This window comes from Emys orbicularis, chromosome 1, assembly GCF_028017835.1.
Source record: "Emys orbicularis isolate rEmyOrb1 chromosome 1, rEmyOrb1.hap1, whole genome shotgun sequence".
NCBI lineage: Eukaryota > Metazoa > Chordata > Testudines > Emydidae > Emys > Emys orbicularis.
In genome coordinates this window covers 130,048,823-130,064,405 of record NC_088683.1, presented here as the reverse complement: position 1 = coordinate 130,064,405, position 15,583 = coordinate 130,048,823, and the positions used below count along the sequence as shown (strand labels likewise).

Genomic DNA, 15,583 nt, shown 5'->3' with positions numbered 1-15,583 from the left:
AAATTTTTTGATGAAAACAGCATTTTCTGTCAAAAAACTGTTGTGTTCAAATCAAAATATTCCATAGGAGCATGTCAATTTTGACAGAATTGTTGATAGAAAGGTTACTAAATGATTCATGATCGAAATGGAGTATTTTCATTTTGACGTTTGTGTTTTGTTTTGATTTTTCCATTTCATTTTGGCTTTAATATCTAATACTTCATAAATATTGAATATGATCACAGTGTTTTGATATTGAAACAAAATTTTTACTTAAGGTTGCTTTGATATTTCTGAAGCAAAATATTTTGGAATTTCCATTGCACAAAATATTTCAAAATTTCAACTTTTCTTCCAGATTTGGGACAAAAATAAATTTCAAAATGTCAGACTTTCCCACGGGATGGCCATTTTTTGATCAGCTCTAATCATCATAATTTTATGTTGCATCCTGCTATCTGCCTACTAATCCCGCCTTGGGACAGAAAGGGAGAGTTGCCCATAGTCTTCTGGAGAGAAGCTTTCCCCTTATACACAAAAAATGATGGCATGCCTTCTATCCCAAGAATATCACCTCCCTTAAAGGAAAAATATGAGTGAATGAATGAGTGTGCTATAAGTTGACATCTCTACCTCCAGGGAAGGTTATGTTACAAAGATCTTTCATTTATTTACTTATTTTTCTAGCCTCCCCTACGTCAATTACCACATATGAAACATGTCAGACTTATGAGAGACCAATAGCATTTACCTCCAGATCACGAAAGCTATGGATTCAGTTCAAATCAAATGAGGGAAACAGTGGCAAAGGATTTCAAGTCCCATATGTGACATATGATGGTAAGACTGCAGTCGTTTTCCGTCTCTGTGTTATATCTGAATTTAGAAACCTGTGTGTCTGAATCTATCTTGTACTGACCGGAGCTGGGAAATGGGAAGGATAAAGAACTTGATAGGAGTACTTGTGGCACCTTAGAGACTAACAAATTTATTTGAGCATAAGCTTTCGTGGGCTACATCCCACTTCTTCGGATGCATAGAATGGAACATATATTGAGGAGATATATGTACACACACAATATATCTCCTCAATATATGTTCCATTCTATGCATCCCGAAGAAGTGGGATGTAGTCCACGAAAGCTTATGCTCAAATAAATTTGTTAGTCTCTAAGGTGCCAGAAGTACTCCTGTTCTTTTTGCGGATACAGAGTAACACGGCTGCTACTCTGAAAAGAACTTGATGTGACTCATTTTTGTTTTTTCAGTGAGTTATTCTAGTGCTGACTGTCAAAAGTTTTGGGTCTTCTTCCATGTTTTTCCCTTTTTTTATTTTTAGGTCTATACCTAAGATTTATTACCTTTTCTTATTCTTACTCCAACAAGATATATACAGAACTCTTTGAGTCTGAGCCTGCTACCATTAAAGCCAGTGAAATTCTTTGTTAATCATTGTTTATCATAATGATAATGAGAATACTATTGATAATAGCTCTTTGTTTATAGAAAGTCCATTCATGAAGGCCTATTGGTGCCCAAGAAAATATAATTAAAAATATGACTTTGTTGAAAAACAAAGCTAGCATAGACAAATAATTCCAATGGAAAGTGAAATCTCCAATAACTAACCAGCTCTCATTTGCAACATACAATAAAGAAAATCACCAGCAACCCTCATAAAACTAACCAAAGTCTTGATCTTCATCTGGAAATATGTCAAAGATGGAGGAGGGATAGCTCAGTGGTTCGAGCATTGGCCTGCTAAACCCAGAGTTATGAGTTCAATCCTTCAGGGGGCCACTTGGGGATTCAGTTGGGGATTGGGCGTGCTTTGAGCAGGGGCTTGGACTAGATGACCTTCCAACCCGAATAATCTATGATTGCCTCTTTGGCATATATTCAAGGGGAAATTTCCTTTTAAAACAGGGGCGTAGCATCCAGGCCCCCGCAAATCTGAGCAGGGCTGTAGTGTTGCCACAGCGGCATGGAGCACCACTTGGGCACCTGAAATCCAGGATGGAGCTATGCGCCCGCCCTTCAGAAAGCTACGCTCTGGCAGCTCTGCCTTGCCATTTTTTGAGCCGCCCCATGTGCGTGCCCAGCTCGGCAGGTGAAGCCCTGTGTCTGGGGGCACCGGGCTAGAAAGAGGGCATGGCGTCGGGGGAGAAGCTGAGCTACGCTACTGTTTTAAAAGTATGGAGGAATTTCTTCGTTAGCGCATCTCTTTTCCCAAACACTAATGCAATTTTCTGAATTGTTAGTCAGTCTGGAATTAGGTTGGGGATGCGGGAGGTGATTTAAAGGTCAAGAGGAGAGATGGTCTGGAGGCACAGGTCTGGGAATCACAAGATATGGAACCTATTCCTGGCTGGGCCACCGACTTCCCATATAACCTTGACAAGTCACTTATTATCTCTGTGACACAGTTTCTTTATCTGTAAAATGTGGATAATAATACTTACCTGCCTTATAAAAGGTTTTGTGAAGCTAAATTAACATTTATAAAGAAAACCGAGAACCTCAGTTGGAAGGCAGTATAGAGCTCAAAGTATTAAGTTGATTATATTAAATTGCCGTGGTACTGGAGACACTGAATGAGTATAAAACTAAATTTGCTTCTCAAATGCTTTCTGGCTAGTTAGCAGCTGTCTGGATACTAACCACTGTGATGGTATCACAAACTGTTGCTTACCAGCTCCTTTACTCTTTATTTTTCAGAGGATTACCAACAGCTGATAGAAGACATTGTTCGAGATGGACGATTATATGCATCAGAAAATCATCAAGAAATTCTAAAAGTATGTCCACTTTGCTTTAGCTAAGCAAGGCCAACTATTCAGTTTACTGACACATACATAGACTATGTTAGAGCTAAGATAAGAGTTCCAGCTCTAGCTAGCTGGCATCACTGAGTCTGTCAGTCACCATGTTCAGGATTTGAGAACAAAATTCTGCGCCAATATTTTTCCTTCCCCACATGCATAGCCATGAAAAATATTGGAATTCAGATTAGCAATAGAGCTCTAATTAACAGGTAAGGAGGAGGCAATTTATAAAGACGTGTTAATGTCTGTATAATCTTTGTACTTGAACTAAAGGAATGAAACTGCCAACAGGAACAAAGGAATAGAATATTCCATAAAGAGCTTCCCCTCACATGCACCTTCTGTGGATAGCACTAGTCAATCAGCGCAGTTGGCTTCTGAATGCTCTACATTTAGCCCAAGTGTTAATGGGGCCAAGCTGCAAAATTCCAACCCAAATGCAAAAATCCTGGGAGACTGTGAATGGTTAGTTATGATGTTTGGATCCCCTGGTTTGGTTTGGGTCCATGCTACTGACATGACAGAAGTGCTACACAGGGTTTAGAATTGGTGGTTGTATGAAGATACTAGTAGGGAAGTGGCTATACAAATGAACTCATGTTATGTCACTATGATGGTGACTGGGCAAATACTTGTATTATGCTTTCCAACAGGCCCAGGCTGTGTATATACCATGAGCTAGGGGTGTGATTTCCACATACTCGCACTATCGTGGTGAGAACTAGCACGAGTATAAATAGCCACGGTAACACGGGCAGCAGTGGCATGACTTAGCCGTGCCAAGTACAAACTCGCGTGAACCCTGTGGGTGCATACTCAACATGTATCCACGGGGCGCAGGCAGGTTTGTACTGGACACGGCTAAGCCATGCTGCTGCCGCTGCCATGCGTACTCAGCACAGCTAAACTGTGTCATCGCTGCCTGTGCTACTGCAGCTGCACTATTTATTCTCACACTAGCTCTCAACCAGCTAGCAAGAGTATGCGATGCAAGCTGAGAATCACACTCCTAGCTTGTAGTGTGGAGATAGCCCCCGTGTGAACTAGGTATTTCCAGAAGTCTGGGCAGACTCAGAATGAGCTGAGTGCTCATGTGCTTAGTAAAAGTGCTAAACCTTCTCTCTAACTAGCCTGACTCCTGCATGCTTCACTGAAGATTAGTGTTGCTGACTGGCTGATGCAGCGACACTGATTGATCAAACGGTATGATGTGGTACATGCACTGTATACAGTCGCTAGCAGAGAGAGGCTAACATTTGTCTCCCTCAGCAGGGAAAACTCATAGCTTGTATACACTTAAGATCTGGTTTTCAAGGTGCTGAGTATCTGCAGCTCCAGCCCATGGGAACTGTGAAGGCTCAGCAGCTTTGAAAATTAGGTCCTTCGTGCAGGGATTGCCATGGACAGAGGCCATCAGGCAAGTGCAGCAGCTGGAATGATTTACTTCATCTTTCAGGGAACTATGAGGTGTATGCTCTGAGGTGTCTGATGGTCTGATTTAACCTAAACTAATGTCCAGACTCTCCCTAGGGGAAGCTAGAAACATTTCTATCGTGTATCGTTTTTGCTGGATAATGCCATTCTTTCTGCTTCAGGAAGAATTCTGGACCTAAGGAAAGTCCTTCCAAAGATGCTGTCTTTTTTTTTCCCCCCTGTGCAATATTTCTCGCTTTGGGATTACTTCAGAAACTAACTGTGAAAAGGCATTTGTCTGTCAATGTATTGCCAGTGAGCAGTGGGAAGCCTGGTTTCACTAGCTATTTGTTTTTCATCCCCAGCGGATTGGTCCCACTCCTGTCTGAGGCTCACCTGACATGTCACATGTAGCTTTGAATCAATTGGATACACTTTGGCAACACTTGTCTGGCTTGCCATGCCCATGAAGCAGATTGGATTGAATTGGCTGCGTACTGCTAGTTTAGCACCTATTTAAGGCTCCAGTTCGGCAAAGAACTTAAGCATTTGACTAACTTTAAGCACGAGTAGTCTCATTGACTTTAATGGGACTACTCACATGCTTAAAGTTGAGCATGTTCTTATGTACATTGCTGAATCAGGACCTAAATGAGCTGCTCAATTACCGTACTAATATATTAGTAGAAGAATTAATCTGTCAAGGAAAGGTATTGTTTGAACAGCACTCTTCAGTGTGAATCTGGCACTTATTTAAATGAGTCACGGAGCTAGATTTATATACATCTAACAAAAAGTATCTATCTAAACAGTTGTCTTGTCTCAAGACTCACCCACATCACACACTGCTAAGAAAGTTAATTTGTTTTTTAAAAAGGTAGAAGAGGAAAGGTTGGAAGCCACAGCAAACAAAGCAACACAAAAGACAAAACTCAGCATTTCTGCTTTAAAACCACAAACCTGTCAGAGTAAATGCGTGGCCTGGAGTGACAGGAATTATTATGCCAGAGAAAGGGAAGAGAATGCAAAGGCCTAACTATTGTTACAGATGTGGTAAAAAAACCCTGTCCCATGTTTAACAAAACCATGCCCTGTGTTCTCCAGGCAAATTGCTAGAAGCTGTAATTCCATTTTACTAAGCATTTTGTTAATTATTATGATTGTATCTCCCCTGAAGGTATCTTTGTATATTGCAACCTGCTTGCAATGACTTACAGCAATAAATATTACAGAAACTTTATGAAAAGCGGTTGCTGTACATGTACAACTGCCACCTCTCAAACATTAATAAGAGTAGTTTGAAGACACCAGTAAATTAGGTTTGTGTCACCTCCATCTACTTTGATTTATTTTTGTTCCTGTTAATTCCCCTATCCTGTGCATTTGATCACAGAGTGTGCTTAGGGTTTCCAAGCGTCCAGTTTTAGACCAGAACGCCCGGTTGAAAAGGGACCCTGGTGGCTCCTGTCAGCACCACTGACTCGGCTGTTAAAAGTCCGGTCAGTGGAGCAGCGGGGCTGCGGCAGACTCCCTGCCTGCCCTGGCTCCACACAGCTCCTGGGAAGCAGCCAGCATGTCCCTCCAGCTTCGGGGTGACCACAGGGGCTCGTGTGCTGCCCCCGCCCCAAGCATCAGCTCCACAGTTCCCATTGGCCAGGAACTGTGGCCAATGGGAGTTGCAGGGGCAGCACCTGTGGGCGAGGGCAGCGCGCAGAGCCCCCTGGTCCCTCCACCTACGAGCGGGACATGCCAGCCGCTTATGGGAGCTGCCTGAGATAAGTGCCACCTGGAGCCTGCACCCCGAACAAGGACAGCTGAACTTCCCACCGCTCAGTTCCTTTGTCTCTTCAGGTACTTTCAGCAGTCAATCTTCTTGGGCAGGAAGGCAATGGAGAAGAGTCCTGTTTGCCTTACTCCCCAGTCTTAAATAGAATTTACATAAGGCGGGAAGCCTTTGTTTCCAGTGGAAAAGTACCAGCAGTGTCCGAGGTGGTGTTTAGTACCAGGTGACATGACCACATGACCTTGTAGTGTCAAAGCAATGTCCCAGGAGGCTTCTCAGGAAGGAGAGAGATTAGTATCTTCAAAGTCTTATTGTTTCTTCCTAATGGCCCATCAAGGCTGATGGCCTGTTTTCTGGTGGATATTTCCCAAGTACACGTCCAGTTGTAATTGTTACATAGCCAATATTCCTAACTTTAGATACAGAAATGATACATACATGCAAATTGGTTAATCACATTCAGTAAATTATAACCTTTCCAATGATACCTTTACAAGACCCATCTTGCATAAAATATATCTCAGTTATGCCATATCCATATCATAAGCATATTTCCATAAAGAATATGGGGTGTAATGTCACAAGAGCGAGCAACTGAGGGAGGGGGGATGGAGTGAGAGGGGGTGGGGTCTTGGAGAAGGGGTGGGACAGAGGTGGGGCCTCAGGGAAAGGGTGGGGCGAGGGCAGGGCAAGGGTGGTTTTTTGCAAATAGAAAGTTGGCAATCCTAACTGTGCCAGGTGACACTGTCCAGTTAAGGCTCCTGAGGTCAGGTGAGGTCAATTTGAATCAGATACACTATGACCTTTAATCATTGCTGTAAATTGGTGTTGTTGGTTCCTTTGCATGTCAGGGCTTGGCTACTCTTGCGAGTTACAGCGCAATAAAGGAGCCCCGGACGCTCTAGCTTACTCCCCGTCCACACTGGCAAGGCACGTAGAGCGCTCTGACTCCGCGGCTACAGCGCTGCTGCTACTCCACCTCGGCGAGTGGAATAATGTTTGCTGCGCCTTGGCTACAAAGCCCGGGCGTCAGTGTGAACAAGGTGATGGGTTACTGCGCTCTGATCGGCCTCCGGAAACATCCCATAATCCCCTTAAGTCAAGTGGCCACACTTGTCATTGTTTTGATCTCCTGTAGGAATGCAGAAATGCCCTTTCAAAGCTCCGTTTCTGACAGCCGGCATGCAAGCCATTACTGTGGAATGCTGTGTGTGAGAGAGAGAGGCGGGGGGAGGGGGAGGTCTGCTGCTGTCTGAACTTACAAGACAGCATGCTGACATGCTCTCAGCCCCCCAAAACCCCACTCTCTTTCCCCCACATACACACAACACACTCCCTGTCACACTCCTCCCCACCCCACCCCCCATTTGAAAAGCACGTTGCAGTCACTTGCATGCTGGGCTAGCTGCCCATATGCACTGCTCCCAATGCCGCTGCAAGTGCCGCAAATGTGGCCACGCCAGTGCGCTTCCAGCTATCAGTGTGGACAGACTGCAGTGCTTTCCCTACTGTGCTCTCCGAAGGCGGGTTTAACTCACAGCGCTCTACATCTGCAAGTGTAGCCATGCCCTCAGTTTTGCCTGTCCACGCTCAGATGTCTGAACTTGGATTTTTTTGGAAGGTGATATCTGCTAAAATACCCACTGGTGTGGACTCCCTGGCTACATCCCCAGGCCTCTTCCACTGTCCCCCTTCCAAAATGTTCCTCTCTGCTAGCTCAACCACTCATCATCCTGCCTTTCCTGCAAACACAGATCACCCAGACCAGTTCCACAACATACAGGACTTTCCAAAACCATTCTTGGAGCCTGCAGATTTGGCCTTCCTTGAGTTCTTACAGAAGGGGAAAAACTAGGGCAGTGGCTGAAAGATAAAAAGCTTGCTGTGTTTAATGTCAACAGGGTAGGTACAGTCGTTTAATATGCTGCATCTAGAGTGACCTTTGTGTCTAGAGTTTTAAATAGTTACTAGTGAGAGGAACTGTGCTCAGCTGATGTTACCCTGGACCCAAACCATCTATACGACAAAGGCACTTAGTCCGCTTAAAATCTAGTCAATTTTTTAAAAGTGAGACAAAAGTAGTTTCATGTCCTACTCCTGCCCTTGAGTCCTCAAGACAAATTCTGTAATTTTTCACAACCAAATTTTCCTTTTTGTCTACATGCTTTTCACTCCCATGTTGCTGTGTGAAAGACCCAAATAATCAACAGGGGAAATAAACTGACAGACTATTTGGGCAAAGCAAATGTCAAATGGACAAAACAAAGGAAATGAAAAAACAGGGGAAAACACTGGCTGAAATCCTGGCTTCATTTAGGTCAGTGGGAAATTTGCCACTGACTTCAATGAGGCCAAAAATTCACCCTTTGTTTTTTTCCGAATCTCTTGAATTGATAAGAGGTGTTACCACACAATGTTAGACAGAGGTCTGATTTTTAAGTTCATAGTGTCTATTAAGTGACTGCAGTAAGAAGGCAACAATGGGCATTCGTTCACACTTCTGGTGGGCCAAGAGAGCAGAATGACATTCTCCACTGTTGTTTGTAGGCCAGATCCCCACCTACAAAGGACAGATACACTGTCAGAGAGGACAAGTATACTATCGCTTTCTACAAAATGCATTGCTGAAGGTGTAAGGAAAGATCCAGTGTGGTCTACCACCTAGGAAGGTCTATAAATTGGGAGACTCCCATGATGTGGCCGACATATAATAACTGTTTTCATGAAAAGAGGCCAGCTGCCTGCTGAAATGAAGTATATTAGCAGGAATAAAAAATACACTGGCTCACTCACAAAGACTGTTGCTCTGGGTTCATGACAGCTTACCTCTCTGCCAGCTTTTGTGCTACTTTCCTCCGCATCAGAACTGGGATATCATGCCATTCTCTTCCAAAGATCACCAGCCACACAAGGTTCATTATTACCACAATATATAGCTGACCTCTGCAGCCCTGTAGCCCCAGCTCAGCCTCTGCCATGGGGTAAACCTACTTCTTGCCATGTACACATGAGATGTTTTCAGGGAGGAGCTGGTCCATCATCTTTGCCAACTCCCTATTTTCCTGGTCAAGGGTATGCCTGTAACCTGAGCCCATGAGGCCTTTCATTGACACTCTTCCCAGACCAATAGATACCACATATGACTGCGCTCCAGTGTCATTCAGAAAGGATCCCAGGCCACAAACCTGGCTGTAATAACAGCCCAGGTAATCGCACTCCATTATCAGGCACATGGGTGCTGGAACAATTTGTATAGTGGGGATGCTGAGAGCCATTTAACTAAACTGTAGACTCTGTACATTATGGAAATCACTTCAAGCCAGGGGTGCAGTAGCACCCCCAGCACCCTTAGTTCCAGCACCTATGATCAGGCAGTCTCTCCTGATATGCCCAGCCTAGCTGCATCAGAAGGACAGAAGCACTCTCCCTAGATTGCAGGATTGACTGGAGCAGCCCTGCTAGAACCTGTGTATCCTCCTGTTTCAAGTTACTTGGGACTCTCTCCCATCAAGAGCTTCCCTGAAACTTCCCAGATTGGGGTATCCCTTCTTCCGGTCTCCCCCGATGAGACACTCCTAGTCTGCCAGACCATTCAGGCCACTTGGCTCCTTCAGCTGCCATGATTTTCTGTATGGAATTAGTCTCTGGGCATAACCACTGGGCAGCAAAGTGCCAGAACCTCTGAGCCTGTGGTCATGCTCTATGCAGGAATGGTTCAGCCTTGAAATGGTGCCAGTACATCTCTGAAGTCAGTCCCAGTCTATCCACGATGGCAGCCTTCACCACAGGATATGAGCCCACCTGCTCGTCACTTGCCACTCGGTTGGCTGCCTGCGCCTCACCCGTCAGAAACAGTGCTATGGGGGCTACCCAAGTAGACTCTTGCCAGCCACTCATTCAAGGGTACAGAGGAAAGACTGCAGGTCATCCTCTGGTCCCCAACTTTGCCAGGCCAGGGACCAGGCAGCCTAAGCTACTCTTTCCAGTAGAAGCCAAAGTCCCCAGAACTCCGTGGCCTAGCTGCTGCCACAACCACTCTTGTTGCTATAATTGGGCCTCTGCCACCCCCGCTGAGTGACAAAGGGTGCCCCTTCTGTTTCTGCAGGCTCTCCATCAATTGCAGGAGGACAGCTGGGTCTGCTGCTATTCCTGCTACCACAGTAGCACAGCTAACTGCTGCTGCACCATCATCAACAGCATATCACCTTCTCCATCTTTCCTGATTACCCAAACTGGGTGGGGTGTCAGTCAATAGTCACATTTCCCCTTATCTCCAGTGGCCGATCACCGGCCTGCATGTTCCAACACGTGCTATAGCATGTTCTGACCACAGCACCCTCTTGCAGTATTGTACAGTGCAGCAGCCTCTCAGCCTCAGTTTCCCAGCTGGTCTTCCTCTGCTCCATCCAGCCCCCAACTCCTTCTGAGTTAGCTTTCCAGCTAGGTCTCTTACAGGTCTACCCTCCCAGGGCACTCAAAATCACAGCAAATATGAAGCAACATAAACTCTTCCCATTTCTCTGGGAGATCTGCTAGGCACCAGTCTTCCCCAGTGCCTGGCCCTAGCTAGCCGCCTCTCCCATAGTGAGAGCGCTACATCTGCTCTCTGTGTCTGCTTCTTCCAACTGAGCAGCGCTCTTATTTTTAAGCCCCTCCCTGAAAGCCTGTCTCCTGCTCCAGGTGTCCCTGTTTGGGCTGATTGGGCCTTTGGTAGCCCGTTAACCTCTTCCTGCCTTGTGGGCGGTTTGTGTGCCCCATTAGTCCTGCATGGGCCCGTCGTACTCCAGTGTGAGTGCATTGCTATTACTCCTCATTTACGCTTGTGTTCGGGCCCCCATCCAATGCCTGTTGAAGTCCCTGGGGATATTTCTATTGACTTCAATGCGTGTTGGATCATATCCCAAGCGAGATCAAAATTGACTTAGAAATTACAAAATATAGAGTGGGTCAGGGACTGCTTCAAATCATGCCATGTCTCTGGTGGCCAACGTTCATTGTTGTATGCCTAGAAGAGATGGTGAATTGATGAGTTCAGTCTTGTTCCTACCGAAGACATCACAAAATAACCACCAACCACAACTGGCATTTTGGAGGCCCAGTCCTCCAAGGATTTGGTCAGTGAGATTTGAGGTCCCTCAGGCCCTGTCTCACTTTAGTTACACGTGTAAGGTTAGACATATGCCTAAGTACTGTGCTGAATCAGGGCATTAGCATCTTACAGGATGAGGTACTTAGAGAACTCCGTGCTTGAATAGGATGTGGAGACCAAACTGCCCTCTTACACACAGACAGAAGGCCCTTGTGGAAAAGGGTTGAACACTGGAAGATCAGTGTGAGGTAGTTTGCAATACTATTGCCCATATTGTACACATTTTGTGGTTAACAAGATGCTTGAATGCATCAACCTGGCCCCTACCATAAGCACTAATTACACGTATTAAAATGGAGAAGTTAGTAAACTGCCTATGGTATAATATGCAACAAGCAACATGGACTTGAGCATGCTTAACCTGCTTTGCCTAATGGTAGCTTTTGCCAAAGAAAATCATAGTGAACATTGATTTTAAAAATTGGGCAAAAACTAACACAATCACAATATGTGTCTAATATATACTTTGTCTCTCCTAGGACAAGAAATTGATCAAAGCTCTCTTTGATGTATTGGCACATCCTCAAAACTATTTCAAGTACACAGCACAAGAGTCAAAGGAGATGTTCCCACGATCATTTATAAAGCTACTGCGATCAAAAGTTTCCAGATTTCTACGACCATACAAATAGCTTCCTAGTGATATTCAATTTGGGGTTATTTTGCATTCCTGTCAAATATTGTATTTTACTCCACAGTAGAAACATTTGCTAATTGGAAGGCTATTTTTTTGCAGTCTTTATTTTCAATTATATATTGAAGAATAAGTATAATGTTTTATAATTGTTAAAAGCCAATATTCTGAATGGGATTTTTACTTCAAAGAAGATACTTGTGGATCCTTGAGTGCATCCAATTGAAGATCCAAATTTGTGTCTGCACTAGTGTGTCTTCATGTTTCATTTGAAAATGTTTGTTTTAAAAAATATATTTTCTAAGCCTTTTTATTTTCTAGCAAAAATAGTTTTCTTCTAAGCAAAGAAGAAACCTATTCAAACTGGTTAAACAAACTACCTGTTTTGTGATAGAAAGGAGTATGTAGCATAAATACTATTTGGATTTTGAATTGCACTTGAACTTTATATTTGAAATTTTAGAAGAAAACAAAAAAAATCTAAATTTTGTTATTTCCCATTTGTGGTTTTGTGGAAACTTTGTTCTAGTATAAACCAAAAAAATGAAGAAAAAAAAAGAAAAAAAAGGAAATGGATGTATAATTTTGTTTTATGGATTATACAAGATTGAATCCCATGCCCTCTCTGTTTTATCTGCCCTATTATAGCCTTCTTCAAAGGTCTACCACTACCTGTCCTGCTGCGGATACAGTCATGGAATTTTGTATGCCATTGGGTCTCTTTGAAGACTTTTACAATAGGGTGGATGAGAAACAAAGAAAAAAAAGTAGTAGTCCGTTTTTCTTTTCCTTATTAGAGCATCTAATTAAGTACAATATATAAATATATAAATATATACTTCTATTTGTGGGTACATTAGTAATATTATCTTTAGTTACTGTAAATATTACTCAGGCTTAAATCTCTACTCCCACGCACAGTATTTACTCGTATCTATTTGTGACTTCACTTAGATGATTAAATAACTTCTCCGAGTGCTTGTAACTTCTGTTTATCCCAAACTGAAGTATCTTTGAATTTTATGATACAAGAAAAGAATAACTTTCACTTAGACAGTCTTGTCAAGCATAAATTATTCGGTGGAAGGATGAGAGATTTTAGTTAATGTAAAATTCATTATTTTGCTAACTACTTTACAATATCTCATTCAGCAAATCGTCCTATTCTTCCTCCTTCTTCAGGTACTCCTTATGTCAAAATCAATGGGAGTTACTCCTGAGAAAGGGGCAATGAATAGGACTTCAGGAGAGATTAACTTTTACATTAGATTTGTCATCACCAAATCATTACAGAAATATACCTCTTGTATAAGCCAAATTTCTAAAGGGGAAAAAACAGAAATAATTTTTGCAATCCATTTTAAATATTTTTAAATTAATTAAATATACACTAGTAGCCTGATCCTGCATTCCTTGGGCACCCAAAACTCCCACTTACTTCAGTAGCAGATTCACACCTAAAACATCCATTAGCTTCATAGGAACATAAGAAATTTCCATAGTAGGTCAGATTAGCGGCCATCTTCTGACAGCAACAAGTACTAGATGCATACGAAGAAGGTGCAAGAATCCTGTAATCCCCATCAGTTCGCTGACATAACAGTGGATTTCAATGAGAGATTGTATATTTTTGTTAGCACCACAGCCACTTCATTTTTCAGTTCCTTCAGAACTCTTGGATGTGTACCACCTGGGGCCTGGGGATTTGTTTAATCTACTAGGGAAGTTCACCACCCTCCCCTTCGTCCCTCCTCTTTATTATCTAAGGAGAGTAGGTGTCACCCCAACATATCTTGTGGTGAAGACTGTGGCAAATAAATCATTTAACTTTGCTTCTCTGCTGCTCCCTTATCTCTCTGATAATCCAAGAGACCTATGAATTCTCTCAAAGACTTTGTGCTTCTGATATATACTTTAGAGATGTTTTACACTAATTTATATGCATATGTTTTTATGTCTGGCTAATCGCTCTTCAAACTCCCATTTGGCTTTCTTAATTTCCCATTTACGTTTTACAGGCAATAGTTTCTGTTCCTTTCTCCTGGCTACAGTTGAGCTGGATTGCCATTTCCTGAAAGATACCTGTTTGGTTTGAATCCCTTTTTTTAATCTGGCCATTTAGCCTTTTGGGGGAGAGGGAAGTTGCCTTTTTTCCTGTTTGTTCTGTTATAGTGTGCTGAAATGTCACCAGGCTGATTTAAAGTTCTTCATTTTTGATTGAAGGGCCTTTTTGAGTTGCTTCCTCTTTTTTAAGGAAAATTCTCCTTTCAGAATTGAATGTCATTGTGCTAGCTTTTATAAGATCCCTTCCTCAAGGATGATGAACTTAATTTTTTAACTGATCACTATTGCCTAGTAGGAGTCTAAGGATGGGTGTCCTGAGGGATGTATGATCAGTGCTCATCCTAGTGCGTTTGTAGAATGGAAAAACCATTTGCTAAATGTAGGGAGGCAGGGGCTAGTAGAAATGCTAATAATTATACATAGTTTGTACAATAAAGTGCAGTGGATAATATGAGAATCTATATAGATGATCACAAATATGCATGTATAAATCTGAAAGCTCAAAGACAACTACAAAGAAACATAGTATTTCAGAGTGATGTGAACATTGCAAAGGTGTCCCAGAGGTTATCCAAAATGGTTGAACTGGTCATGATTACTGCAATGCAATTTAAAGATATTGGAAAACTGACTGAAATTCTCAAAAGAAGACATAATTTAAAGAAATGAAATAACACCATGATTTCCTGAAGGCTGCACATTGTTCTCTGAACTTTCAAACTGCATTTCTCAGTCTAAGGAAATAAGTCTGGGTCTAATGCTGAGCAGTACTGAATGTCTCATGCAGACTATGCGGCACCTAAAACTCGCATTCAGCATCTCGCAGGATTGGTCCCAACATCACTGTAAAATATTACTGGCCTGCAGGGCAAATGATCGTTTTTGCAACACAGCGCAAGGTAATTTCCCTTGCAGGTCAGGAATCCCTTTGTAGTGCAGTAACACTTTTAGGGCTTTCAGTTACACTGGTATGAAGCCAGGACAAGGGCGTGTCTACACTAGGGAGTTGCCCTGATCACGGCCATTGGCGGCCAGCCAACAGTATAGCTGCACTAGTGGAAACCACTAGCGGACGCAAGCTAAACTATGATTTGCACTGGTGCAGTTTACCCCAGCTTAAAATGGCTATGCTACACTGGTGCTTATTGCAGTTTAACTTGTCTACAGTATAGGTTTGTACTGATGCACCTACTCTGGTGTCTGGCCATTAACTGCTGCAATCCCCAGTATAGACCAGGCCTAACTCTGAGGATGCCCTCCGTTCAGGGCCAGCTCCAGGCACCAGCTTAGCAAGCAGGTGCCTGGGGCGGCCGATGAAGAGAGGGGCGGCACATCCGGCCGTTCGGCGACGGGGCCGTCACTCCCTCTCGGAGCGAAGGACCTGCCGCCGAATTGCCACCGTAGAATGAAGCGGCGGTAGAGCTGCCGCCACTTGCAATCACAGCTTTTTTTTTTTTTTCTCTGCTTGGGGCAGCAAAAACGCTAGAGCCGGCCCTGCCTCCATTGCATGGATGCAACACTTATTGATTTGTTCCCACGTAATAACGGTAGATTGTGCTGCAATCAAGAGAACAATTTGGCCATTACAAGTATATAGCTGACATACTGAATGTTTCTTATACTGTATATGTAGAAAATCATATATTTTATGTGATGTTTGCGTTTCTCCTTAGAAATGTGACAGGCAGATGTGCAAATTTCTAATGAAAAAAGTTAGCGTCAAGTGGTAGATA

The 15,583-nt window shown here is 43.2% G+C and overlaps 1 protein-coding gene across 1 annotated transcript in view; it reads left to right on the top strand.

The window, feature by feature from the left end:
• SCUBE1 (signal peptide, CUB domain and EGF like domain containing 1) overlaps positions 1-11,784 on the top strand; it is a 314,156-nt gene extending 302,372 nt beyond the window's left edge. The window contains exons 21-23 of the mRNA XM_065410229.1: positions 670-822; positions 2,701-2,780; positions 11,632-11,784. Coding sequence (XP_065266301.1) covers positions 670-822; positions 2,701-2,780; positions 11,632-11,784 — 386 coding nt within the window. The remainder of the gene's footprint in view (positions 1-669; positions 823-2,700; positions 2,781-11,631) is intronic.
• The last annotated feature ends 3,799 nt before the right edge of the window (positions 11,785-15,583 follow it).